Genomic DNA, 26,336 nt, shown 5'->3' with positions numbered 1-26,336 from the left:
CGAAAACACAGCGGCTTCGTTTGCTTTCTACCTTTCTCCGTCCTGCAGATGGCGCTGTTTCTTTACACCTCTGCCTTCTGGCTGTTAGTGTTAGTGTTCTCCTCCACCTTCTCTTCCAGCTTCTTCTCCTCCTCAGAAGATCCGTCCTCCTTCTCGTTAGTTTTCCAGCTTCCTTGCCTTTTTAGAATGAAACACATGAGTTACTAGGTGAGCAATGCATTATTTAAGCGAGAATGCCGCCCATTTTAAGAACTCCAATGTGTTATTCCCGCCCTGTGACAGTTCAGTCACTCTCTCTTAAAGCCAGAGCAGAGCAGAGAGTGAAACCTTGGATTTGAGACGTCATCTGTGAGGTAATTTATAGGCCTGCTGCCACCTCAACCCTTAAATCCCTGGACTCTGTATATTGCTCTGCCCTAAGATTCATCACTGAGTGATGATAGATACGACACTCATCGCTGTGTCCTTTATGAGAAGGTTGGTTGCTCCTCTCTGATGGAGAGGCGCAACCAACACTGGTATTTGTTCATTTTTAAAGCCCTTATTGGTAAGCTATCTTCTTACACTACATCATTCGTGGAATGGAATGTTGGAACCTATGGAACCCATTCTAATGACTGGCTGGTCCTTAAGGTCCCCAGAGTTTGCTCGGAACAGGGTAAATCTGCATTTTGCTATGATGCCCCTCTAGCTCATGGAATGATGAACTCCAACAGTCCTTAAAGCTTGAGATTCTCCCCTCTTTTGCAGAGTTTAAAACCTTGATCTCCAACCTTTGTCAATCAAGTTGTTCGTGTTTTAATTGATTTGTTATCCTTACTTTTGTCTCGCCTAGTAGTCTCAATGTTATGATTTTATATGCCTTTTTTTTCCCGCTTATTTCTGTATGTACACTCGACGTGACTGTAAATGAGGGAAACCTCAGTTGCCTTTCGAGTTTAAAGGTTTGGAATGAAATCTGGATGTAAATTGGACTTTGTGGAGCTATAAAATGTTCTCATACCATATTGGGTTTATATTCCAGTATTGCTAACCAGTCTGAACCAGAATTTAAACCTCATTGGGGCGTAAAGGCTCACCCCAGCATTTCTTTGGGCCCACAAAGTCACTGCTCCATTCATTGTTTATGGAGCTGCCCCATATGAGATATGCAAATTCTTAAAATGGGTATATAAAGTATTCTGCGTCATACATCTACATGCCATTATAGAACAAGGTGCTGAGAAATGTTGATGTTGATTTCTTACTTGGATTTCTTCATGTATATGAAGTACGCCAGGCCCACGACCACAGTGGCGAGGAGCAGGCCAACCACGACACCAACCACCACCTTGGTCTGATCATTGCCGTCCGAGCTTGCTGCCACACAGAGACAAGAGAACAATCAAGAGACCTGGAGAGAACTTACAGTATTTATTCTTTACCTTTTCTCCCTTCCCGCCCAATTTAGACATTATTCCAATTCTCCCCCCGGTCATTATCGCTATCCTCCGTCGGTCTGGGGAGGGTGTGTAGACTACCACGTGGCTCCTCCGACACAAGTGGAGTCGCCAGCCGCCTCTTTTCACCTGACAGCGAGGAGTTTCACTGGGAGAGCCGCGGTTCATGCTATCTCCCCCAGATCCCCTCCCTGCTGAACAGGCGCCCCGACTGACCAGTAGGAGACGCTGTTGCAACGACCAGGACACACACCCCACCGGCTTCCCACCCGCGAACACCGCCAATCATGTTCCAACTGGGGACGACTGACCAAGCCGGAGGTACCGCTGCCTCGGGAATTGGACCCGGGTCTCTGGCGGTGGTAGGCGGGTGCTTAGACCTCGACGCTACCCAGCTGCACCCCCAGAATCAGTACATCTCAATAGAGGGCAATGAAAAGCAACATGACTTCCAGTACATTCATTAATGGATGGACACACACACACACACACACACATAGTTTGCAAATGACTATGAATCGTACAATTGATTAATGTACAAACCAAAAGAAAAAGATAATGTTTCACTAGCCTGTTTCATGTTTCATTAAGAATGATGTATGCATGGACAACATTGAGATATTTTGTCAGGATGCTGGTAGCTTCATTCCTCTTGCCCCTCTATACTTTTACTGTATTGCTCTCACGTTTCAAGGCAGCCGTGTGTGAACGACAGCTATTCCCTAGTCTTCTCCTGACTGCTTTTCATATTGAGATTCAATAGAGGGAGAGATCCTAGGTGGTGGTGGTGGTGGTGGTAAAACTCAACCTTTCAATATAATCTAAATCTAAATATATATGGAGACTTGTCTCTGCAGTACTTAAGTCCCTACTCATCCCCCTCCCCTTTGATAGAGGAAAGTGCACATAGAAGACTGTTACAACTTACCTTGTTTATCCACTCTCACCTCCTCAAATACTGAAATCAGATATAAAATAACATTAACCAACCAAGAAGACAAAAGTCATAAGGTGGGAGTGCTCTAAGGGCTCCGTAGAGTAAATGTCTATAGACTCCTCAGGCAAGGAGAGATAAGAAGAGATAAGACACGACTAAAACGTATCTGTATAACATAGAAGAATTCTTCAGGTATGGTTTTGACCTTGCAGGGTCTATCTCGGGGTGTGAGGAAGAAGACTCTGTGAGGTTGAAACTGCTCTGCGTTTATTATTTCTTTTTACTTGATATGCCCAATTAATAAAGGCTAATGGCTCTTTCGGATGCGACAGGCTAAGGGCACTGAGGGTGAGCACTGCATGGCGTGACGAATCCCCACTAGAAACGAAAGGTAGCCAGCCAGGCAGAGGACGAAAGGTTGATACTGGCACTATCACAATTTAGTGTTTTATTTATTTTTTTACAAACACCATCTATCGTTATACTCTTCTCCTGAAAAACCCTGCCTATGTCGCCATCTCCTCCATGACATCTAGTCAAGACGGTTCAGCGGCGAGCGCACCTCAGACCGCATGCTACCTGAAACCCTGTCACGTCTTCCTGCTCTGCACGCGAGAGAATGCCTGAAGAATCCTTCTACGTTATTAAAAAAGACAGGAAAGTTGTTGTTGGGACAAACGATTCGACAGGCTACGCTACGTGATGCTTTCGAAGAAGACTAGTACTCGTAAAGACTATTTCCCCATGCAGATGAAGAGTGCGATTCGGAGAGGAAAAGGATAGAGCCCAGCATCCCGGCAAACAGACCACAAGTGAAGGGGGGAGAGAACAGTGAAACACAGTCCCAAAAAACGTGAGGATGAGAGGTGAGCCACGAGCGACAGCATGGTACAGTTTCAGAGGAAGTCGTAACCCCGGTGCCATGAACATGCATGGAATACTACATTCTATGCTGTAGTTAGTTAGTACATTTTATTTTTATTTTTTAGTTAGTACATTTTACGTTCCGAGTTCCGTCTTGTGAAATGTCTGTCATCATGCAGACGGTGAGTTTGTTAGCAGAGGATAAAAAAGGGGATTAGTGAGTTTTACAGGGGGAGGAGTAGGGGCTGGCAGGGCTGCTCCACCACCACGCTGTACTTACGGGACGACACGTTTATGCCCATGGTCTCCTGGCCGAAGTCGTTGTACACCGTGCAGTTGACGGTGAGGTTCATCCGAGGCACGACGGTGATCTTGTGTGTAATCCTGCCGTTGGCGAAGGAGCTCTCCTCGGGCTGAAAGAAGAATACACAACTGTTAGTATGTTGGCCAGTTCAACACAGCTACTGGGACAGTTTATAGGAGTTATTATGTAATGTTATTTCATTTCAAACCTTTAATTAAACTTGAAAGGCAACTGAGGTTTCCCTCATTTACGGTCATGCCGAGTGTACATACAGAAATAAGCATATAAAATCACACAGCATATAAAATCACAACAAGATGAGGCAAAAAGGATGACAAATACATTAAAACATGTACAACTTTTGATTGACAAAGGTTGGAGATCAAGGTTTTAAACTCTGCAACAGAGGGGACGATCTCTGGCTTTGAGGACTGTTGGGAGTTAATTTCATGAGCTAGAGGGGCATCATCATAGAAAAATGCAGTTTTACCCTGTTCCGAGCAAACTCGAGGGATCCTAAGGATTATTTAAGGTGACTTAAGGTTATACTGTATGTGATAATACTGAGCTTGGACGCTATCGCACAATAAATAGTCACACAGTCGTTAGATGTCAAGACAATCAGCAGTGAATAGGTAACGTGACTAAACTTGCACGGTAAGTGTAAATACAATGCCCCACCACTAGGGGGCGTTGTTGTGTTTGCGTGCGTCTCAGCTCTCTGTTGACAAAGAGTGTGTGTGAGCCTTTGGGACATGGATGCTGAGGACCCCGGAGGAAAACGCCAGACAAAGAAAACAACCTGGCGACACCCTTTTCACAGTATTTAAGATGGTGTTGTCAGTTTTGTAATAGCCCTCGCTGAGCTTTGATTTGAGTTATTATTGTGTTCTCCCTGAACAAGCTTTGGACAATGTCCCACCATACAATGCAAGGTGAAGAATACAGTTCCAATGAACTGTGCAATTGTCTGTCAAATTGTCAGTAGACAATGTATGAGGAGTGTATTCATTTTGCAGCGGTTAAGGCATACACTCGGAGGCATTTCTGTACACATACTGTATAACTACACCCCCACACACACACACGCACACTGGCGTGAGACGATACGAGTAACTCGCGATACGATACTGTGACGAATTTGACCCTCGATAACGATAATATCACAATACACAATCTGCGATAATCTAGTATATATATTGCAAGGCAAGGCGTTTCATTTACGATATCTGTGTTTGTAAATGACGAAGTAAAAAGACCCATAATAAGGCACAAAGCAGGAATTATGTATTTATTCACAGAATCGACATGAAAGCTCATCAGATTCTTTAGTGTGCATCACAAACTGGCCAACTGTACATGAAACAATGTACAACGAATCGCCTCTTTAAAAGAACACGCCAACATTTTGGGAAATGAGCTTATCCTTTAACACACACTGACCGTAGCTTGATTATTAATTAGTAATTATGTCCCAGACGGAAAACTTTGTTACCATCTGCAATAGAACAGTACATACGTCATCTGTTTTATCGAATAAGATACCGTTTTCAGTCTGTTCACCTCATTCCAATCATTTTCATTGCAGTAAAATGGGATTGTCAAGCAAAAAATATATATATATCGATACTTGGTGCCAGTCTGTCGATAACGTGGCACAAGAGGAAGTATATGACGATATATTGTATTGTAGTATCGATTTGTTGTCGCACCCCTAATACACACACACACACACACACACACACACACACACACACACACACACACACACACACACACACACACACACACACACGCACACACATACACACACACAGCCTTCCTACAAAGACATTTAGGCCGCGGCTACATTGATCCGTCACTCCGAAATCTGATGGAAGACATTACTGTCCATTTGTTTATCAAATTAGAACGTAATGGTGCCATTGCAGAAAACAACAGCTTTGCAGACAATACCGTATCTCCGTATCTCCGTCGGTTCCAAAAGTTCACCCTGTCCATCAAAACGGACACAAATCTGGGCGGAGACCGACGGACACGGCAGTCGAGAGACCCCGTCCGACGAATCAAAAGCAGACGCAGACGGACAGACACAACGGGTCAATGTGGCTGCGGCCTGGCGGTAAACCTCAGATTTAGAATCCTCTGGCTACCTGAAAGATTCCAATAAAAAGAGGCTTAAATGGAACTCCCTTATAAGGTCAGGTTGTGTCTTCATATCTAAAAAAAATAAAAATCTAAAAAAATCATAGTTCTTTTGGGGTTCTTTGTGGGGGAAACAGTACCGTCTACAACAAGAAGAAAAAACAACAACTCCCAATTGAGTTTGTAAATGGTTCTCATTTTCCTTTCGCAGACTCCTTAATGGTGACACAGAGCGCCCAGCGCTTCCATATAACTGTGGAATTCGTTTTTCTGCGGTTCACCAGTGGCTATAGAGAAATGGCTCTTAATGGTTCTGTCTCTCTCCTCTCTCTCCCTGTTTCACTTTCTCTCTGTCTCTCTCCTCTCTCTCACTCTCTCTCTGTCTCTCTGTTTCCCTCTGTATCTCTCCCTCTCTCTCTCTGTCTCTATCTCTCTCTGTATCTCTCCCTCTCTCTGTATTTCTCTCTCTCTGTTTCCATTTGAATCTCTCCCTCTCTCTCTGTCTGTTTCTCCTTCGCTCTGTCTCTCTTTCTCTCCCTCTCTGTATTTCTCTCTCTCTGTCTCTCTCTCTCTCTGTTTACATCTGTCTCTCTGTATCTCTCTCTCTCTCTCTCTCTCTCCCTCTCTGTCTCTCTCTCTGTCTCCCCCCTCTCTCTACAGTCGTTGCTTGCTTGTCATGAAAGAAAGAAAGAAGTGTGTGCCTGCTGCAGATAGGAGCAGCATGTCCGTCCTGGACATGTTATAAACCTTCACCAGATGCCCCCTTGGCCTTTTGAGACACGGCCCACATATGGCACTGTTAAATTGCCACACACACACATATATATATATCTATTATATATCTCTTTTTTTTCAGACACCAACCCATAACTAAGTGAGCCATCGTGCATATAATTTTAAGGCTTGGAGCTAGCTACACATTAAAATTAACTGCCTGGGTGGGCAATGTTTTATGACTGTAGAGAGAGGACAAGGACAAGGAGCTGTTTTCTTTACAACTTTTTCAACCAGTCAAAGAATCAAAGCAACACTATTTGGTGCCGTTAAAGGGTAAGTTCAAAACGTTGGACCCCTAGCACCCTATGTCCTACTTCTACCAACGACGGCGTCGATTGGAATGTGCTCACGCTGTTCTTCATACTGGATACCAAGGGCTCCAGCTAGCTATGCTACAGAACTGATGTAAAGTTAACCTGGCCGCGCTTCAGTCTGTACAAGCTACGGAAATAAACGCTGAAACCTACCCCACGGTGCACCCAAAGCAAGGACGTTTGCTTTTGATGATTAAGTGCCTTTTTAACAGCACTAACTGTACATTGTTATTCTTGGCTAGCTAAGGAGGAGCGGGGGGTGTCTGTCCAGTATGAAGTACAGCATGGATTGTGCTGGGAAAGTTTCATACAAGAAAGGACTCTTTGACAACGCCATTGATGAGACGGAAAATCGAGCTACATTGAGCCAAACTTCTGAACTTACCCTTTAAGCATCTCTCCTTAGAGTGTAACAAATCTGGGAAATGGGGAGAATTGTGAAAAGCCCTGTGTACTGAAGGGTGTACTGAAGGGCGTAGGAATGATGATCAAGGGCCCTCAGAGAGTCTGGACAAAAGGTTTGTTTTTAAAAAGTTTTGAGTTTTCCTGTGCAGGCTATAACATTTCTTTCTTTTATGACAAGACTTTAAACATAGGGGCGGTTTTTTAACGTGTGGTAATAACATTGCTGTCATTATGTCCACTATGGATGATACGTATCTGCATCATTGTGTACCATTCACGTCCCCTTTTTCAACGATTGGGCACTTGATTCAATGATTGGCATAAACATAATTACAAAAAGGAAAAAATCAACACTATCAACAACACCCCTGACTATTATAGTGATAACAGCAGAAAGGCAGGTGGCTTTGACTTAGGCTAATTCAAGTCATTTCCTTTCACAGTTATTAGTGTTATAGTGCATTCACATGTGCGATGCAAAGACAAATATTGTTTCGTGTTAACCGTGTCAGTTTGACAGCTGATAACCAGGTGCGAGGACATGCGTTTGATGTCAACAGTATAGTGATGGGACCGTTTCTAATCTAAACGTTACCTACTCAGTATGCCACAGAGCGCTCACACTGTAGCGCCCTATTTCCTATTCATTTTGAGCATAATGCCCACATTTTCTCCATCACATTCAAGTTAGTTATTCATTTATATGTGCTATTTATGAGAGGGCTAACTTGTTGCAAAATAATAATGATAATAATAATAGCCTCATTAAAATACTATTGTTGCTTCGGTTGTTTTCAGCGTTTTATGTGCATAATCTGTTATTTAGTTTGAAATGTTCGTTGAAATAAGTAGATTTTTCGTTTTTGTTCATTTATTAAGTTAATATAAAACCATATAGTCACATTTTAGAATACAATAGAATAGAATTTTAGAATACAACTAGAAACACTGTCTTGGCCTGCTTCTAAGTTCAGTGACCCCGACTTTGGGAACCACTGCCCTAGAGCAAAGACATGGCCGGTTAACCTTCGGGAGAGGTGTTAGTTGGACAATGCCTAGGCTAACCGGCCATGTCCGCTTCCATTAATTGTGCTAAGCTAGGCTAACGTGCAGCCAGATAGCTTTCTACTGAACGCACAGAGAGGAAACTGGTATCTATCTTCTTGTCTCTCCCTGGAGAAGACGGTAAGCTAATTTCCCCAAATGTTGGCGTGTTCTTTTAACAGGCTTGATGTTCTCCAGCAGGCAGCCGTCCGTTTTGCCACTGGTGCACCCTTTTAATTGGCTTCTACTTATCTGCAAGACTCTTCTAGGAAAGACACCTCAATTCCTCTCCAGCCTCCCGTGCCTTTCCCATAACAGCTACCACCTGAGGTCCAGTGATCTCATTACTCCATCTATTCCCAAGGCCCGCACTGTCTCTGGCCAGAATCCCTTTTTCGTTTAGCCGCAGCAAATGACTGGAACTCTCTCCAAAACTCCCTTAAACTTTCATCTCTTCCATCATTCCATGTGTTTAACCCTTTCACTGCCACACGACAGAAGGTTAACCCGTTACTATCACACAACCGATGGTCGTGTGGCAGTGAAAGGGTTAACCGGCTGTTGTGTGTCAGTGAAAGGGTTGTTAACCTTCTGTGAATTGTCGCAGTGAAAGGGTTAACCGTTTGGTAGTGCGGCAGTGAAAGGGTTAAGCCGAAACGGCAACACTCCCTAGCTGACTATTGATTTCCCTTCTCCTCTCTCTATATATCACTAGTAGTTATTTAGGCTGTTTTTATTTATTTATTATTTTATTTTATTTTTTATTATTATTTATTTAGTACTTCTGCTGGGGCGCCTTGCCAGGTCATCATTGTTCTCAATTGATCTTCCTGGTAAGATAAAGGTCACTATTATTAAAATTAAGTCAACGCTGTTTTACTGAACAAAGTAGTGCTGGTCCGTGACAGTAGGACATGTGCAATAACTAGGGAGGAAACCGGTGTCACTTCCTGTGATTAGGAGGCATGATTATCTGCATGATGCCTCCATCAACATAGTGTAAGTTCCTCATGAAAATGTTGATCTCTGGCTGTGTTAGGTTTTTTCTATAAAAACAAGCATCTCGTGTTTTTCTGAATGGATGTACATTTAAAAAAGCTGTGTCAATAAAATAATCTGAATCTGAAACAGCATACAAAAATGTAAATGTGTCTGGCAGTCAATGTGAGCATGACACATTACGACACATTACAACACATGACGACACACTAAGACACATTATGACACACTATGACACATTATGACACACTATGACACATTACGACACACTATGACACACTATGACACATTATGACACACTATGACACATTACGACACACTAAGACACACTATGACACATTATGACACACTATGACACATTATGACACACTATGACACACTATGACACACTATGACACATTATGACACACTATGACACATTATGACACACTATGACACACTATGACACACTATGACACATTATGACACACTATGACACACTACAACACATTATGACACACTATGACACACTATGACACACTATGACACACTATGACACATTATGACACACTATGACACACTACAACACATTACGACACACTAAGACACACTATGACACACTATGACACACTATGACACACTATGACACATTATGACACACTATGACACACTACAACACACTAAGACACACTATGACACACTATGACACACTATGACACACTAAGACACACTATGACACATTATGACACACTATGACACATTATGACACACACTATGACCTACCGAGCTGCCGTTGATGCTCCAGTACACGGCTGGCTTCGGGGAACCTTCCGCCTCGCAGATCAGCACCTCGCCGTCCTCCCCGCGCTGCTTGCTCAGTCGCTTGATGGCCGGAGCACCTGCAAGAAGACGTACCTCCTCAGCTACGTCAAATTAAGAGAATGATCACATGATCACACACCACACCACGCGGAGACGGAGTGGACAGAGCGACGTCTTGGGCTCCGGTGGCGACTTGGATCTGTGAGAGTTTATAGTTCTGATATAACAGATATATCTGCTGAAAAACAGAAATCCTCTTACAAATATCTGTTTATTTTTCAATTTTGAAGAACAAATCTGTAAAAAAAATCTAATAGTAAAGTTGTATAGAAAAAATTATATAATAAAAAAAATATATATATATAATAATATGTATATATAAATATAATAATACATCCATAGGACATGTAGCCCTAGGACAGACCACTGGGATTTCAATTACAGTATGTCCCCATCCAAGATGACAGAAATGATGAAAGAAATGCTCACCTTTGATGACCAGCTTAAAAGTATCTTTTTGGCTCAGAGCTCCCATGGTCACTTCACACTCATAGAGGCCAGAATCAGAAAATGTCAGCTTGTCAAACTTGGGCTCCTTGTTTATCTTGACACCGTCCTGATCAAATAAGAAAGGTATCGAGAACATAATTAAAAACACAGAAACATTCCATCTTCCCTTTAAAGGACCATGTGTGCGTTCCAAGTCGTTCCATCTTCCCTTTAAAAGGATCACACTATGTGGGTTCCAAGTCGTTCCATCTTCCCTTTAAAAGGATCACACTATGTGGGTTCCAAGTCGTTCCATCTTCCCTTTAAAAGGATCACACTATGTGGGTTCCAAGTCGTTCCATCTTCCCTTTAAAAGGATCACACTATGTGGGTTCCAAGTCGTTCCATCTCCCCTTTAAAAGGATCACACTATGTGGGTTCCAAGTCGTTCTTGCCTTTCGAGGCGAGAGGAAAATCTCTTCATTATCTTTTACCGTTACTTGTATCGTTTATTTATAACTTATCTAGTTTATAGTTATAGTTTATAGTTATAGTTATAGTTTGTATAAATAGAATATACGTGTATTATGTTTATAAATCGACTACGGTTGAGGAGCCGAAAAAAATAAAACATCTGAAAAACATCTGAACGTATGTAAAAAAAATTATTAAACTGTGACAATAAAATAATCAGAATACTGAAAAATTGCAGCTTCAGACTTTACAGCTGATGACATCAAAACATTTTCAGTTTTAGGGAGAGAGTTGTTTGCGCCTTATCTTTGACCTGGAGAGCTTGAATACTTTTGCGGCCCCAGTTCCCCTGTTTAAAAATTCCAACAACAACTAGCTCCAGAGCCGAGGCCGTTGTTTTATAGCACCGTGCAGCGTGCGCTCTCTCACCTTCTTCCAGGAGACGGTAACTTCTCCAGAGGCGTCCGTCTGCAGGATCAGAGCCAAGGCCTCGCCGGCGTTCTTCACGATCTCCCCAGAGGGGCTCAGATTCATATCCAGGTCTGAAGGAGGAGGACAACACTATTAAACACCATGGAGACAGTTTAAAAGTCTGGCGGAGAGGGGGGGTCAGTCAGGCCGTGTCGTCTCCCCGCAGACGGCTTATTAAAAGGCATTGCGGTCCCAGGGCACTAACCCTGCTCTCACCTCACAGCGTGTGAAGACAGGCAGGGAAGGGGATTCTAAATCTTTTCGCCCCCTCTCTAACAAACACTGTGCTTTCACAATAAAGGAGAAAAGGGAACACCGGCTTACACTGACAAGGTTACCCTTTTGAAACAGCAAAGCACTCGCTGTATACATTTGTCCCCTGGTGAACTGATTTTGGCGGACCTTTTTCAGCATATAAAAGGGACAATTTACTGAAAACCCGCGTTGAGAAAAACCCTCAAACTCTCCCCTAATGTGAAGCAGGACAGTGTGTTGTTATTGCGACAGCTGTCCCTTTGAACCGTTCTTCTACCCCTGTAATCCCAGTTTCAGGGGCTTTTTCCTCAAGTTCTCTTGTCTCGAGTGCCTGTTAATTTCCTACTCTGCCGGCGAGTGTGTTGCCAACCCCGAATACATAAGTCACTGGAAGAATGCACCCGGTGGAGCGCAGACCTCCGCCAAGGACTACCAATCTCGCCACTTAGCCGCTACATTCACATGCGACGTTTTACTGCGTAGAAACAAGGATTGCCAATATCTCCGGTCTCAACAGGCCCGGGTTATAAATCCATATGATAGCCAGTAGGAGAAAGGTCGAGGGGTCACCAAAATCAACATCAGAATCATCTCTCCCTCTAGGGGGGGGGGGGGGTCATGTATATATGACTGATGTGCTCGTTTGAGAATGAAAGGTTTGGCCCGACGGGGCTTTGTCTGAAACGGACTCATATCTGTTTGTGTGATAGAACAGACTGGAGATCGTTTGATTTCACCCTCAGGCTCATTCGTGTTATTTGCTCACAGGAACCAAGAGCTTTATCAATTAGTATCAAATTGAACTCTGAAAATGTTGTAAGCAACTCTTGTTTGATCAGTTTTACATACACATTTACCAACACCTTTATGGTGTATTGATTTTAGCTTAGGCATTGCAATCCATGTAGCCTAATATATATATATATATATATATATATATATATATATATATATATATATATATATATATATATATATATATATATATATATATATATATATATATATATATATTCATATTTCCAGTAGTGCCTTGGGTTCATGTTTTGAAGAAGGTTTCTGAAAGCTTGCAAATAAAAACGATTCTTGTACAGATTTGAGTGTGCGGATTCAGTGGTACCTTGGTAAAAAAAAGTAAATCGGGCTAGAGGTAACAATCAACATAAGTCTTCCTCTAGGGGCCGTGAATGTTCACAGCAAATTGTGTGACTGTATACGACTGACAGGTTTTGGCGTGACAGTGGTCACGCAGTCACCGAATCAGGTTTCTTGCCCTTGGGATCATGAACGTGCACAGCAAATTGCATGGGAAATCCCACCGTTACTTCGTCACGATATGTCACAGACAGACACAAAACACACAAACACTGTGGCAGAAGTAATAAACAACAGCGTTGATGTTGCTGCTTTTGCTTACAGTTGACTGTGATGTTGGCAGAAGATTCCATCTTGGCGTCGTCGATGAGGGAGCACTTGTATTCACCGGTGGCGCCACGTGTGACACCCGTCAGCGTGTAGACGTTGGAGTCCTGCACTTTCACCACCTCTCCCTTAAAATAATAATAAACTTTATTTGTATGGCACCAAGAATTGCAGGTCAAAGTGCTTCACAGCGGTAAAAAAGACATACAATAAGCACAGAATTGGAAGAGAGCAATGCATAAAGTGCAGACATAAAATGTTGTTTTAAATAAGCACGACATTTGCATGAAATAGACAGAAGCTAAATAGGCATTCAATCACATCGTTTTCCAAATTAGGATCTAACATCTTATTAATAGGCCTCTTTGTTTACGGTTTGATTGTCACTGATACACATAAAATAGACATATAAAATCATGAAATTGAACATATTGAGTGAGAACGATCTTCCTTGTGGAAATCCACATTTATCAACAAAGTATTTTAGATGTTTGGTACTCTTTCTCATATACTCTGCCTTTTCCCCCTGCATCTCTCTAGTGTTTATTGTAACCATATTTGTTGTGATGTATAATATAACAGATGGGGCACACAGAGCCTCATCTGCATCTTTGATCACACTGCTCAGATGCATATATTCAGAGTTAATTATGTTGTTTACACACTGCCTATTTTTACCTTTCTATTGTACTATAATTGTATTGCATGTATGTATGTCTTCTACTATTACCTGTACCTCCCCTCCCCCACATGCTGCTATGATGCCTGAATTTCCCCCGAGGGGGTCAATAAAGGAATATCTTGCTTTCACTTGCTCCTGTGGTTTCTTTAGACAACGGTACATCTCGACTCTTTTACTGTTCAGTCGGTTGCATTTCAGAAACAACGGGTCGGAGGAGCGGACCGTGAGCGGGTCACGGGCGGGAAGGCACGGCTGAAGGACATCAAACGAGGTCGTTACCTTCAGGTGGAAGTTGAAGCTGGTGGGAGCAGGGTTCCCGTCGGCCTTACACATCAAGGTCACGCTGTCTCCTTCTTTAATCGGTCCGGAGGAGACGACCTGGAGGCTGAGGCTTTCGGTGGGATCTGTGGAGACACGCGGCAGGTGAGAGAAATACACAGAAAGAATGAAAGAATGGGATGGGGGGGAGGGGGGGTTAGAGGTGCCCTTGGAGGCTTGCTTTTTGGGTCTGGAGTCTTTAGTATCAGTTGGACTTATAGGGACTACAATGATGTTTCAGCTCAGTGGCCAAGCGCTCCTGCGGTGATGTTTTTCGATGTGTCCGAAAACAGCAGTCACACACCCCGAGGAGAGTGAGATGGAGGAAAACTCCAGATGAGCAAAATTGCCCACAATTCCTTTGAGAAAGGGCCGTCTCGAGCGGATGATATCGACCTACGTATCTAATGCTATGCTTTACCACCGTCAACTATTGTCCTCCCGCTCACCTCGTCTTTAAAAAAATAAAAACTAGAGCCATTATGGTGTCATTACTGTTGTCTTTCTTGACTGGAGGCGAATCCTATAGGAGGGAACACAGAATCTCTGGCGAAAGCTTGCAAGGAAAATCCATCGGCTCGTCGATACAAAACAAAAATATTGGCCGGTGTCGCGGATAGCGGATCTATATAGTCTGCCCGAGGACAGACGTGGTTCTAGAGGGTGGGGGGGGGGGGTTCTGCGGTGACTCTGCACAGGGTAACTCACAGGTGACGGAGAAGGTCGCCGGGGATGTGATCGTCTCTGTGCCGGCGATGTGCTGAGCGACGCAGGTGAACTGGGCCTCTGTGTCCTCCTTCACCGCAGCGTACTCCAGGGTAGACGAGGTGGTGGAGAGGCCGGTCGTCAGGTTCACCTGCACCGATGTGCTGATAATAATCCCTAGTAGCAACGGAGAAAGAGATGGTAAACAACGATAAACGATTGCCGCAGACCGAAAACGACAAGTTATTACGTCTTATAATAACTTATATTATGGCTGAGAAATGTGTGAACTTCACATCTTCACACAACCCCCTCAGGTGTTTGAGTTGTTCAGCAGATGTTAATTATTATTATACATGATCTGGATGGAGACGTGCGCACCTTTCCCGTCAGACACGAGCGGCGTCTTGTTCCTCAGCCACGTGATGTTCACAGCCGGGTGGGCGTCCTGCGCGCTGCAGTGGCCGAGCTGCGGGAACGGGGCGGAAAGGAAACGTGAGCGTAGGGGAAAAGGTAACGAAACATTGCTTCCCGTCTGCGGTTTTTTTTTTAAAGGTGCGCTGGGCAGTTTTGGGTACAGCAGTGAGACAGTGACTTTTCATGTAGCTTTCTAGCTTTAAACAGTGTTCCAGGGACCAACATGTCCTCTCAGGACAGTTTCTGTTTATTAAGAAAGTATACCTTAAAGGGGAACTCCAACATTTTGGGAAATTAGCTTATTTAACATCTTCCCTGGAGTTAGACAAGAAGATACATACCTTTTTTGTCTCTGTGCGTGCATTTTAGCTTTGGGAATAGACGCTCCGTTAGCATAGCTTAGCTTCATCACTGGAAGTGAGGCAGGCCAGTAGCCTTACAGTGCCTTACAGTGTATTGCAAGGTCTGACATTGACCAAACTTGATATGCATGACCTTGGTGGGCTCTAGGTCAACTCCTGAAAAGGGGGTCAATGTCAGACTTTGCAATCAAAAGTTAGGGGCTAATAACCCTTGCCATAATTTCAGTGCGCCCCCTAACTTTTGATTGCAAGGTCTGACATTGACCCCCTTTTCAGGAGTTGACCTAGAGCCCACCAAGGTCATGCATATCAAATTTGGTCAATGTCAGACCTTGCAATACACTGTAAGGCACTGTAAGGCTACTGTCCTGCCTCACTTCCAGTGATGAAGCTAAGCTATGCTAACGGAGCGTCTATTCCCAAAGCTAAAATGCACACACAGAGACAAAAAAGGTATGTATCTTCTTGTCTAACTCCAGGGAAGATGTTAAATAAGCTAATTTCCCAAAATGTTGGAGTTCCCCTTTAAAGTATATCTTAAACATCTCTCGACTACCAAAATGACATGGTGCACCTTTAAAAAAAATATATATAAAAAAAATTTAAACCCATTAATTTAGTGTAAATCAAACACCTCAATCTCATTTTAATTGATCAAATATATATGTGCAAATGAGATCTTTTAGTACCTCTAGCATTTGAGCACTCTAAGAAAAGGAGCATGAAAAGCCCCGAAGCCCTTTCAAGGCCTGGGGGGGGAATCATTCTACTGCTTACTAATTCATGAGCATCACTTCAAAAGAACTCATCACTCCAGTAACATGCTCTTTCCACAGGACGCCTCGAGACTCCTTTACATCCAGTCAGGGACTTCCCTCGATGATTTACTGCTTAGAGTCTAACGTAGGTGAAAGCAATGTACATCATTAAAAAGCATACCTTAGTTAGTTTGCCGATCTCTAGCTCCTCCGCTTTTTCAGTCACTTCCACCGCCGATGGAGCCTCTGGAAGGCAAAGAAGATAACGTCAGCGGCAAACGGTGAACATTTTACAATCGACGGTGATCAAAATATTGTTATTTTTAACACCTGAAACGCAAATCCCTGCATACCAATAGCGGTACCATATGAGCACAGAGTAACAGTACAAACTATTGCATATCTTCCTTGGCTTCCTGGATCTACATTTTTACATTTCTATACATTTGACTGTATATTACTGTATATTTCAGAATGTATATCCTTGACTGTATTTCTATTGTTATTTGTGATAATTTTTTTTTACTACCTAAAATGTTTATTGTGATTGATTGATTGATTGATTGATTGAAAACTTTATTAACAGATTGCAGAATGGGTACAATACAGTACAGCTCAATACACACAATTGTTAAGGGGATGCAGACCAGAGAAAGACTTTCGTCTTGTTTACATCAGGGTCCCCCATTTTCAATTCATGTAGTGCTGAATTTCCCTCGGGATCAATAAAGTACCTCTATTATTCTACTCCATCTATTCTATTATTTTCGTGGCGTCCCTTATTGCGCTCTCTCCCTACTCACTGTGGACCAGCACGAGAACGGGGTACTCTGCGATGTCCACTCCGACCACCTGCATGCAGGTGAAGGTCTTCTGGTCACTCAGCGCCGCCGAGGCGATCAGCAGGCTGGAGTTCTCCACCATGCTCACGCGTCCCCGGTAGTCGTCCAGAGCCAGGACCACCACGTCGTTGTCCATCTTCTTGACCAGCAGGTCTCCTGTTACTCCCTCCCCTTTGTCCTGGGAAAGTAAAGGCAAGTCGAGGAGGGTTCAAGGTTCAAGTTTCAAGTTTTGTTGTTATTTATAGGTCTGGATTATTACATATCTCGATGTGATCTATCAAGAAATATCGACAGCAAGAATTTTGGGTCTCAATGAATCCAAAATGACATTGTGGTTAGAAGTGGTGGAGAAAATAAAAGCTAGCATATAATGGTAGTGTCTGGTTAGGAGCGAGGGAAAATGGATGGATTATCCAATGGGGGGTCCGGGAGGGGGGGGGGGGGTACGAGCTGGAGCATATGTGTGTAGGTTTTTAGATAACAGGTATTAAGGGTATATGATATATATGACAATTAACTAAATGGTGATTTCATTGGATGTGCACTGTCAACTAATGCTTGTATATCTTATCGTGTGTTGTCATGTTTGTTTATGTGTTTGTTTAAAAAATAATAAAAAAATAAAATACAAAAAAAGTTTTGTTGTTATTTGTCACATATAAGGTATACATGTACATTGGGGGGGGGGCAGTGGCTCTGGAGGTAGAGCCGTCGTCTGGTAACCCGGAGGGTCCTGGTTCGATTGCATGGTTGCCTCCGCCGTCGGTGTGTGAATGTGTGAGTGAATGGGTTAGAAATGTGCTATATAAATGCACCATTTATTCACCATTTACATGTACATTATGGTGAAATGCTTGGTTCTGTATGAGCCTCCTGAGATTGTGCTTCATACAGTGAAAAAAAAGTCAAAATAATAAAGACCAAACAATATACAAAATATATAATATACAAAACTAAAGTACAAAATGCTAACAAAATGCAAACAATGAGGTAGAGATGTAGTGCAAATCTTTTAGTAATAAATAGATCAAAAAGATCAAATATGGTGTAGTGTTAAAAAAGTGTTTAAGGGGATCAATAAAGTGATATCTTATCTTATCTTAAGTGTGTAAAGTGAACGTTAAAGGTGAATGTTTGTGTTGCTTTACTGCCACAGGGGCCCTCGACCTCAGTTCAAAGAACGGTAAACAGTGCATAGGCCTACAGCGGTATCGACGCTCATTCTCCAACGCAGAGAGTTGGACGATGTAAGACCCAGTACTGAACCTCAGTAATGTAACCCCTTCTCACCAAACAGACTGCGATTAAAAATCTCGCAAGGAACAGAAGAGGAGGTTGAATCTCCCCAAGGGGATCAATAAAGGAATATCTTATCTCATCTTAATCATGTATTACATTGTTAAAGTCACTGGGAACTAAATACCCTTCAATCAAATGTCCTGTTGTTTCTGTTTGGTGCAGGTTATATTTATTATATCTGTTTGGTGCAGGTTGTTGGAATCATGTTCCTTCCTAAGATACGATTTTTTTATTGATCCCCTTGGGGAAATTCGGGCGTCATCGCAGCATAGGGGAGGTAATAGTAGAAGACATAAATAGGCAATAGAACTATAGTAAAGATAAAAAATAAGCAGTGTAAACAATATAATTAACTCTGAATATAAGAATATGAGCCGTAAACAGTGTAATCAAAGGTGCAGATGAGGGTCTGTATGCCCTATCAGTTATAGTATACGTTACGATACATTTGGGCAATAAACACCTAGAATCTGAATATATACTATGAGTAAATAAAGTATACAGTACACACAGGTGCAGTATACACAAGGTACCCTAACTGGCATGATATACGTCATATGTTCTACTTTCATTCCACATCTCTGCCCAAACAGGAAGTAAACTAACCGGTGCTTCCTATACTCGTATTATTATTCCCTTAACATATTGAATAAATAATATTATATTTCTGTTCCCCCTGCTGTTTTTCCTTTTTTTTTTTATATCAATTTTATGAATAAGAACTGAGTCAAATAATAAAATTCTGTGCAGCCTTGTTTATTCACTGTCCATGGAAAAGACAACGGACATAAAGGTATGGGTTTCCTTATGCAGTAAATATAGTCTAACTACATCACTGCACAACGCTTCATTTTGGGTTACTTTTGGTGATACTCAAACCCAATTCAAAGTTATATTTAATTTTTAATTTCAAACTAATTTGATCACGGATGGCTGGATTCGGTCTCTCTTGGGCAGAGTTGCTTAGCAGGCTGTGACGTACAATTGCAGAGACAGCTCTGCGTAGGACTCCATTAAGGAAGGACTGATAAGAAAAGAAAAAATAATACTTTCAAATAAAAAGGTTTGCGGGCCGTAAATGGACTGCATTTCTATAGCAGCTTTTATCCAAAGCACTTTACAATTTAACCCATGATCTCACTTACCGACGGCGGAGGCGACCGTGCAAAGGTGCCGACCTGCTCGTCGAAGTGTCTTGCTCAAGGACACTTCAACACGCTGCGCGGGAGGAACCGGAATCGAACCGGGAACCTTCATTCTTCATTATTAACCAGACGGCCGCTCTACCCTCCTGAACCACTGTCACAACCCCCGGCGTAGGAGTGTGATCTATTATGCTCTGGTCATCAGTGTGTTACAGAGAGAAACACGTGGCATTACGTAGCTCATTATGATCTAAAAATAATAAAGAACTATAGTGGCAATCTTTAAGCGTCAACAACCCAGTGAACTCCCGAGAGCAAGTTAGCCACTTACATATTTCCATTTAGTGATGTAAAGGTCCTTGGGCTTTGCAGCTCCGTTGTTGCACGGCACCTGGATGGTCTCCCCATACAGACCGATAACAGTCTCCAAACTGCTCACTGTGGAGAACAAAGAAGAACATTCTTCGGTTACTTATTTTCAAAATGGACATTTGAAAAACATCTAGACTTGCATGTTGATGCAAAAATATATTCTATCCTGAGTGCTTTTAGCTTTTGTTTGTACTACTGTATATGGCTGTGGTTATTCACTCTTAGTAGCACTTTTCTTTTTTCCCCTTTTTTCTTTCAAAACAGATTGCTTCCTCGCAACCTTTCCCGCCCTCGATTTCATTCAAAACCATTACCACGGAGACAAAGTCCACGAGAGGGAGAGGTGGGAGGAGGAAGAGGGCTAGATAATAGAACTCTTCGGGTGTTAGCAGAAGTGTCTCAATGAGTGGTTGGGTCGGGGGGGGGGGGGGGGGTTGAAGGGGCTTGTCCTCGTGAAAAAGCAAGGCGGAAAGAGAGGTCGTCATGGTGCAAGCGATTATGTTGCTCGGTTCGCCACAGACAGCGGCCATATTTCAGCCCTCTGCGGAGGTCAGGCCGAGGCTGGCGCTCGAGTGGAAACGGCCGGTTGACCTCGCCGGTGGTGGGGTTTTTTAATTGTCGTAGACTGTGAAGAGTTTTGATCAGAGCGATGAAGACGACGATGACGTTTAGATTGATCAGAGTGACGGAAAACGAGAAGATGGAGATTCTGATCAGAGTGAAGCCGATAAAATACAGGATGTTTACCCCCTTGGCTTCCTGTGCGCCGTAAATTTTAATCCCTTTTGAATGGAGGTGAATACCTTCACCATGGTTACCATTGTTCCCTCTAGAATCAGGCCAGAGTGAGCACTTGCACCCTGCTGCTTATTATGTGTTCATGTGGGGGGGACGGGGGGGGTTTGGGGGGGGGGACGGGGGATGGCTATAACATACATCCACCAGCAAGTGTGTGCGCCCCCCCCCCCCCCCCCCCCCCCAAAATACATTTGATTTACACGGAGACGATCAAACATGCTCACAATATGCTCATAATAATTGTCAAATAAACTAAAATACAATTATGAACCGTTTTAATTAAGTCGTTTATTAATTGTTGATTAATAAATCCCCCCCCCCCCCCACAACAAGACAAATCAGACCGTGCCACCATTTCAAGTGGCGATGGTTCCGAGATTAATCTTCAATACTACAACGGTTCCTGGTAATAACGCGTAGATAAATCAAGCACTGTCTGCATTAATTGTCCTGCAAACACAAGTCGCCTGTCATCATCTGTCTTCCGCTTGGATCCTGCATAGATTTATTTGTGGTACATTAACGGCATTAACGTCACATTAATAATTAATTACACACATGAATTATCCTGCTGACTGTGTATTTTACCCAACCCAGAGTCTGAAAGCAGTACAAGCAGCACTGCCAGTGAGAAACACCAATATGACACATGACTTGACTAGATATCTTTCCTCAACAGTTTCCAGTGAATTAAAAGTAATCTTTCCACCGATGCAGTGATCTAGCTGCTCAATTAGTGCTTTTAATGCGTAGAAAAAAGGACAGAACCGGTGACTCACTGTCCCTTGACGGCGGGGCACATTTGCATATTCTCCACGTCCATTCTGACTGCAACGCACAGTAGCTGTATTCATTGCACACCCGCCTCTCAAGCACCGAGGTCAAATTAAGGCTACTTTCTTATACAGGATTTTCGATCGGGGTTCACATTAACGGTCACGATCAGGGTTCACAATTGATGACCGTGGCACTAAACTGCATATACTATGGATCACAATTATAGCCAAGGATGGGCTTCCATTGGCACTCTGCTGCACCGTCTTCTAATTCTATATCGTCTCGCTTACTTCCTGACAGTTATTGGCTGAACATCAAATTGATCATCTACCCGAAAAATGAAATGGAGACCGTCGGCGCCAAAAAGAAAAGGGAACGCCGTTTGCAGCCGTCTTACTGTCTTGCATCCTTGTTTTTGGCTAATGTGATGTAACACTAATAGAACTGGCTTCGCACACTTCAATGACTTCCAGCTTGACGTGCAGAGGCTTCTGTCGAGCCAGAACAGAACAGAACAGAACGCGCATAAGACGGACGGATAAGCAACCGGAGCCTGAACGTCAGCGCAAACCTTGGTTACTTTCCCAAACTTAAAGGAACACGCCAACATTTTGGGAAATTATAGCTTACCGTCTTCTCCAGAGAGAGAGAGACAAGAAGATAGATACCAGTTTCCTCTAGGGATGGGTACCGAATTCGGTACTTTTAAAGGTACTTACCGAAACACGTCGGTACTACCGAGTATCGATTCACATGAGATACTGTTTCATTTATATTTTTTTATTATTATAATATTTTTTTTTTACACTTTTTTTTTCTTCATGTCAACGTTCACACGCTTACCTAGGATTTGACTTGATTCAACAACAAAGCAGTCAGGGCAATGGCAAGCCGAAAACGGTCGAAAATGTGGTTATTTGAAGTTTGGATTTTTAATTGAATTTTTTACAACTGAGGTAGGTAGATTACATTTTTAGAGACTAAAGTACCGAAAAAAGGTACCGTATCGGTTCAAATGTGAACGGTACCCATCCCTAGTTTCCTCTCACTACTCACGCCTCGCCCTCACATTCACCTGTTCACTCACACATTGACACACCGACGGCGGAGGCGACCATGCAAGGTGCTGACCTGCTCATCAGGGGAGCAGTTAGGGGGTTAAGTGTCTTTGCTCAAGGACACTTCGACACGCTGCCGGGAGAAGCCAGAATCGAACCCTGGAACCTTCTGATTACCAGACGGCCGGCCACTCTACCTCCTGAGCCGCTGTCGCCTCCGACTGGAGACGAAAACGTAAAAATGTAAATAATGTCTACCGGCGGCTGCGTTAAGGTTATCGCAGGATCCCTTCATTTCATATTCAAATAAGCACTTTTGAATAGTCAAACAAAGCCGCGCTCACCCTCTCGGAGAACTTTAAATGACTTTGCATTTAAGGAAGACTATCTCCCTGTACTACAATGAGCGACAATGAGAACTAATCGCACGTGTTGAATTAGAGGAGGACAAGGCTTCTGCTGCGCGCACGGAGATAAGGTAATCCTCTGCAACAACACGAGTTGGTGACTGGAGTGACATCATTTTAGTCCACAGTGTGCACAGACACTTTTATTATGAGAGACATAAGCTGCATTTCATGGGAAGGTCTTTTCTTCACAATACCCCATGTAAAGCATGGGGGGGGGGGACGTCTCGTACTGTATACATGAAATATAGAGAATGGGTGTTGGTATTGATTTTCACGTCGCACACAGTCGCGTTGCCCGTGTTAGATAGCGCCTCGTCTACGCGGGCCGCCTTGAGCACGTGGCGCCTTATTAAAAATCAGATCAACCCAATCGATATCGGCCTTTTATGCCGCTTAGCCGTTTTTTTTTCACTGCAAATTCCAGAAGCTTCATTTCGAATGAGCGTTTCCGAGTCGGACACCGTGGAAACGTCTAAAGTTTCTAAACCCTTTAGGCCGGGTCTTGGTCCTCCGAGGCCTTCGAGGCGAGTTCACTTCACACATCGGATGTGAAATCACTTCAACATCGACGGCATCAGATCCTCAAACTGGACATGGAATCGGCTTAAAGTCGTACAGTGTGGGGGCGAATCAAAAACAAAAACAAAAAAGACAGTGACAGTGGAGGAGACGGCACCGCAGGGGACACTTTCATGTCCCTGATTACGATCCCCGAGGAGGGACAGCCGCAGACGGCTCGGATACATGCTGCTCGCTAGGGAAATCAGCTAGCTACCCACCTCTAGTGCCCCCTACTGTGTCTCTCTCCTTCTCACCCCGTTCCCTCTCTCTCTCTCTCTACCACTCCTTCCTCCTCTCTCATCCTCGCTCCCTCTCCTTATTCCTCCATTTCTCCTCCTCTCTCTCTCCTTCTCACCCCTCCCCTCTCCTTATTCCTCCATTTATCCACCTCTCTCTCTCCTTCTCACCCCTCCCCTCCCCTTATTCCTCCATTTCTCCTCCTCTCTCTCCTTCTCACCCCTCCCCTCCCATTATTCCTCCATTTCTCCTCCTCTCTCTCTCCTTCTCACCCCTCCCCTCCCCTTATTCCTCCATTTCTCCTCCTCTCTCTCCTTCTCACCCCTCCCCTCCCATTATTCCTCCATTTCTCCTCCTCTCTCTCTCCTTCTCACCCCTCCCCTCATTCCTCCATTTCTCCTCCTCTCTCTCCTTCTCAGCCCCTCCCCTCTCCTTATTCCTCCACTTCTCCTCCTCTCTCTCCATCCCACCCCTCCCCTCTCCATATTCCCTCCATTTCTCCTCCTCTCTCTCCTTCTCACCCCTCCCCTCATTCCACCATTTCTCCTCCATTCTCTCCTTCTCAACCCCTCCCCTCTCCTTATTCCTCCACTTCTCCTCCCCTCTCTCCCTATTCCTCCATTTCTCCTCCCTACTCTCTTTCTCTCCTTCTCACCCCTCCTGCTCGTCTCCCTCTCTCTCTCGTCTTCTCTCTTTCTCTACCCCTCCGTTCCTCCTCCCCTCCTCCGTCTCTGTTTCTCACTCCCTCGGCTGTCTCCGTGTTTCAGTCTCCCTCCCTCCCTCCCTCCCTCTCTCTCTGGTGCCACACAACTCTTTTCAGCGCAAGATTAAAAAGAAAAAAGGGGTAAAAAAAGAAAAAGGGAAAAAAAATTCAGAAACTGATTAGGTGTTTAAAATCGAGACTGTGCGGTGAATGGTGCCCCCCCCCCCATTACCCCCCCCCCCCCCCCCCCCACGGCGCATGGCCACAGACTCTACGGCAAATACCTTCAGAAGGCGAGAGGTGTGAGGTGCAGCCAGGGCTACTCCAATGAGATCAATAGTGGCTGAGGAGAGGCTGGACTCCTGTAATGGCTCTTGTCTAAAGCAGAAAGAGATCAAAGGGACCTTAACTCTGCGTGACGTTCCCTCTTGCCTCCCGATCGAGCCCTGAATTATTAATCAAGATCTGGATTTTTGATTAGCCGTTTCAAAATGTCCGAAAATAAGCCCAGAAAAATGACAATAATACAAAAATAAGCAAATTCTCATTATTCCTAGTCTAGAGGGAGAGAGAGATAGGGAGAATGAAGAACGTTTCCAGGTGCTGCAGTATGGTTTAGTTAATGTAGTAGGTGGAGTTGGATGAGAGGAGATTCGACTTGCAGTATTTGTCCGAACAACGGCGTGCCCTCGATGCCCCGTGTCCATCAGCCTGTTTGTAGCTAACTGACACCGGAAGAGCCAGTCAAAGTCTCGACCGCCACGCCTTGCACCTTTCCTACACTATTGACCCGCTCTGCGCGTACAGCTGTGAAACCAGTGTGTTCAAATGCTGCGGAACCAGTGTGAAACCAGTGTGTTGAAATGCTGCGGAACCAGTGTGAAACCAGTGTGTTCAAATGCTGCGGAACCAGTGTGAAACCAGTGTGTTTAAAATGCTGTGAAAACCAGCGTGTTTAAATGCTGTGGAACCAGTGTGAAACCAGCGTGTTTAAATGCTGTGAAAACCGGCGTGTTTAAATGCTGCGGAACCAGTTCCCGTTTTTTAGGAAGTGTTTCTGACACGTTTCCAAGACTAGTCGAACAGGTTTTTGCACATTGCCGAACCATTATTGTCTGTGTGTGTGTGTGTGTTTGTACACCCTCCCCTCTCCCCACCTCCCTCCCTCCCTCTCTCCCTCTCTCCCTCTCTCTCTCTCTCCTGGGGAGGGGTGTAATCATCCCCACTGATGGATGACTGACGGCACACTTGCACAACATCCTTATCACAAAGGAGTCTTTTTGTTTAGCGCTCTATATTCAGACTGCACCAGGGGAGGACCGTGTGTCAGTGTTATCTGTCGTTTATCTCCCCCTCGCCGGATGCAGCCTCCGACGTGTAGGGGCTACCACGGCACCGTGCAAAGGCCCCGTGTCTATGTAGGTTGAACCGTGCCCAAGTGAATGCCTCATTTGCATGTACGTTCCATATGCCCGATCCTATGTTTTAAAAAACATTAATTCAGCCACGTCTACCAGTACATTTATCGGTCTTAAGGAAAAGGATTTTATAATGTTCTCCGCATGAATAAAACAATGTGATGAGGGAGAGGGTTTGAATGGAAATTAGTGTGAAGAGCAACAGGTCAATCGGATAATGTATTTGTCTGCACGGCGGTGAAAGACGCTTCCTCCCTCCCCCGCCTGTGTGCATCCACCTCTCTGTATTATAATCACCTTTTTACGAATTGAATACTCGATAGATGAATTCATA

The 26,336-nt window shown here is 43.9% G+C and overlaps 1 protein-coding gene across 2 annotated transcripts in view; it reads right to left on the bottom strand.

The window, feature by feature from the left end:
• Positions 1-26,336, bottom strand: part of LOC311237078 (CD166 antigen homolog A-like) — a 59,185-nt gene that overhangs the window by 1,753 nt on the left and 31,096 nt on the right. The window contains exons 2-15 of one of the 2 annotated variants that reach the window (XM_084324885.1): positions 20,000-20,106; positions 17,186-17,402; positions 16,564-16,628; positions 15,227-15,314; positions 14,849-15,022; positions 14,102-14,226; positions 13,136-13,268; positions 11,422-11,534; positions 10,519-10,645; positions 9,991-10,130; positions 3,521-3,653; positions 2,368-2,397; positions 1,248-1,359; positions 32-177 (exon numbers count right to left, since the gene is read on the bottom strand). In XM_084324885.1, the coding sequence (XP_084181011.1) occupies positions 63-177; positions 1,248-1,359; positions 2,368-2,397; positions 3,521-3,653; positions 9,991-10,130; positions 10,519-10,645; positions 11,422-11,534; positions 13,136-13,268; positions 14,102-14,226; positions 14,849-15,022; positions 15,227-15,314; positions 16,564-16,628; positions 17,186-17,402; positions 20,000-20,106 (1,679 nt within the window). In that variant the 3' untranslated portion in view covers positions 32-62. The remainder of the gene's footprint in view (positions 1-31; positions 178-1,247; positions 1,360-2,367; positions 2,398-3,520; positions 3,654-9,990; positions 10,131-10,518; positions 10,646-11,421; positions 11,535-13,135; positions 13,269-14,101; positions 14,227-14,848; positions 15,023-15,226; positions 15,315-16,563; positions 16,629-17,185; positions 17,403-19,999; positions 20,107-26,336) is intronic. The other variant, XM_084324886.1, reaches the window with a different exon arrangement.

This window comes from Notolepis coatsorum (genome assembly GCF_963971535.1).
Source record: "Notolepis coatsorum genome assembly, chromosome: 1".
Taxonomy (NCBI): domain Eukaryota; kingdom Metazoa; phylum Chordata; class Actinopteri; order Aulopiformes; family Paralepididae; genus Notolepis; species Notolepis coatsorum.
This window is presented reverse-complemented; position numbering and strand designations above follow the sequence as displayed.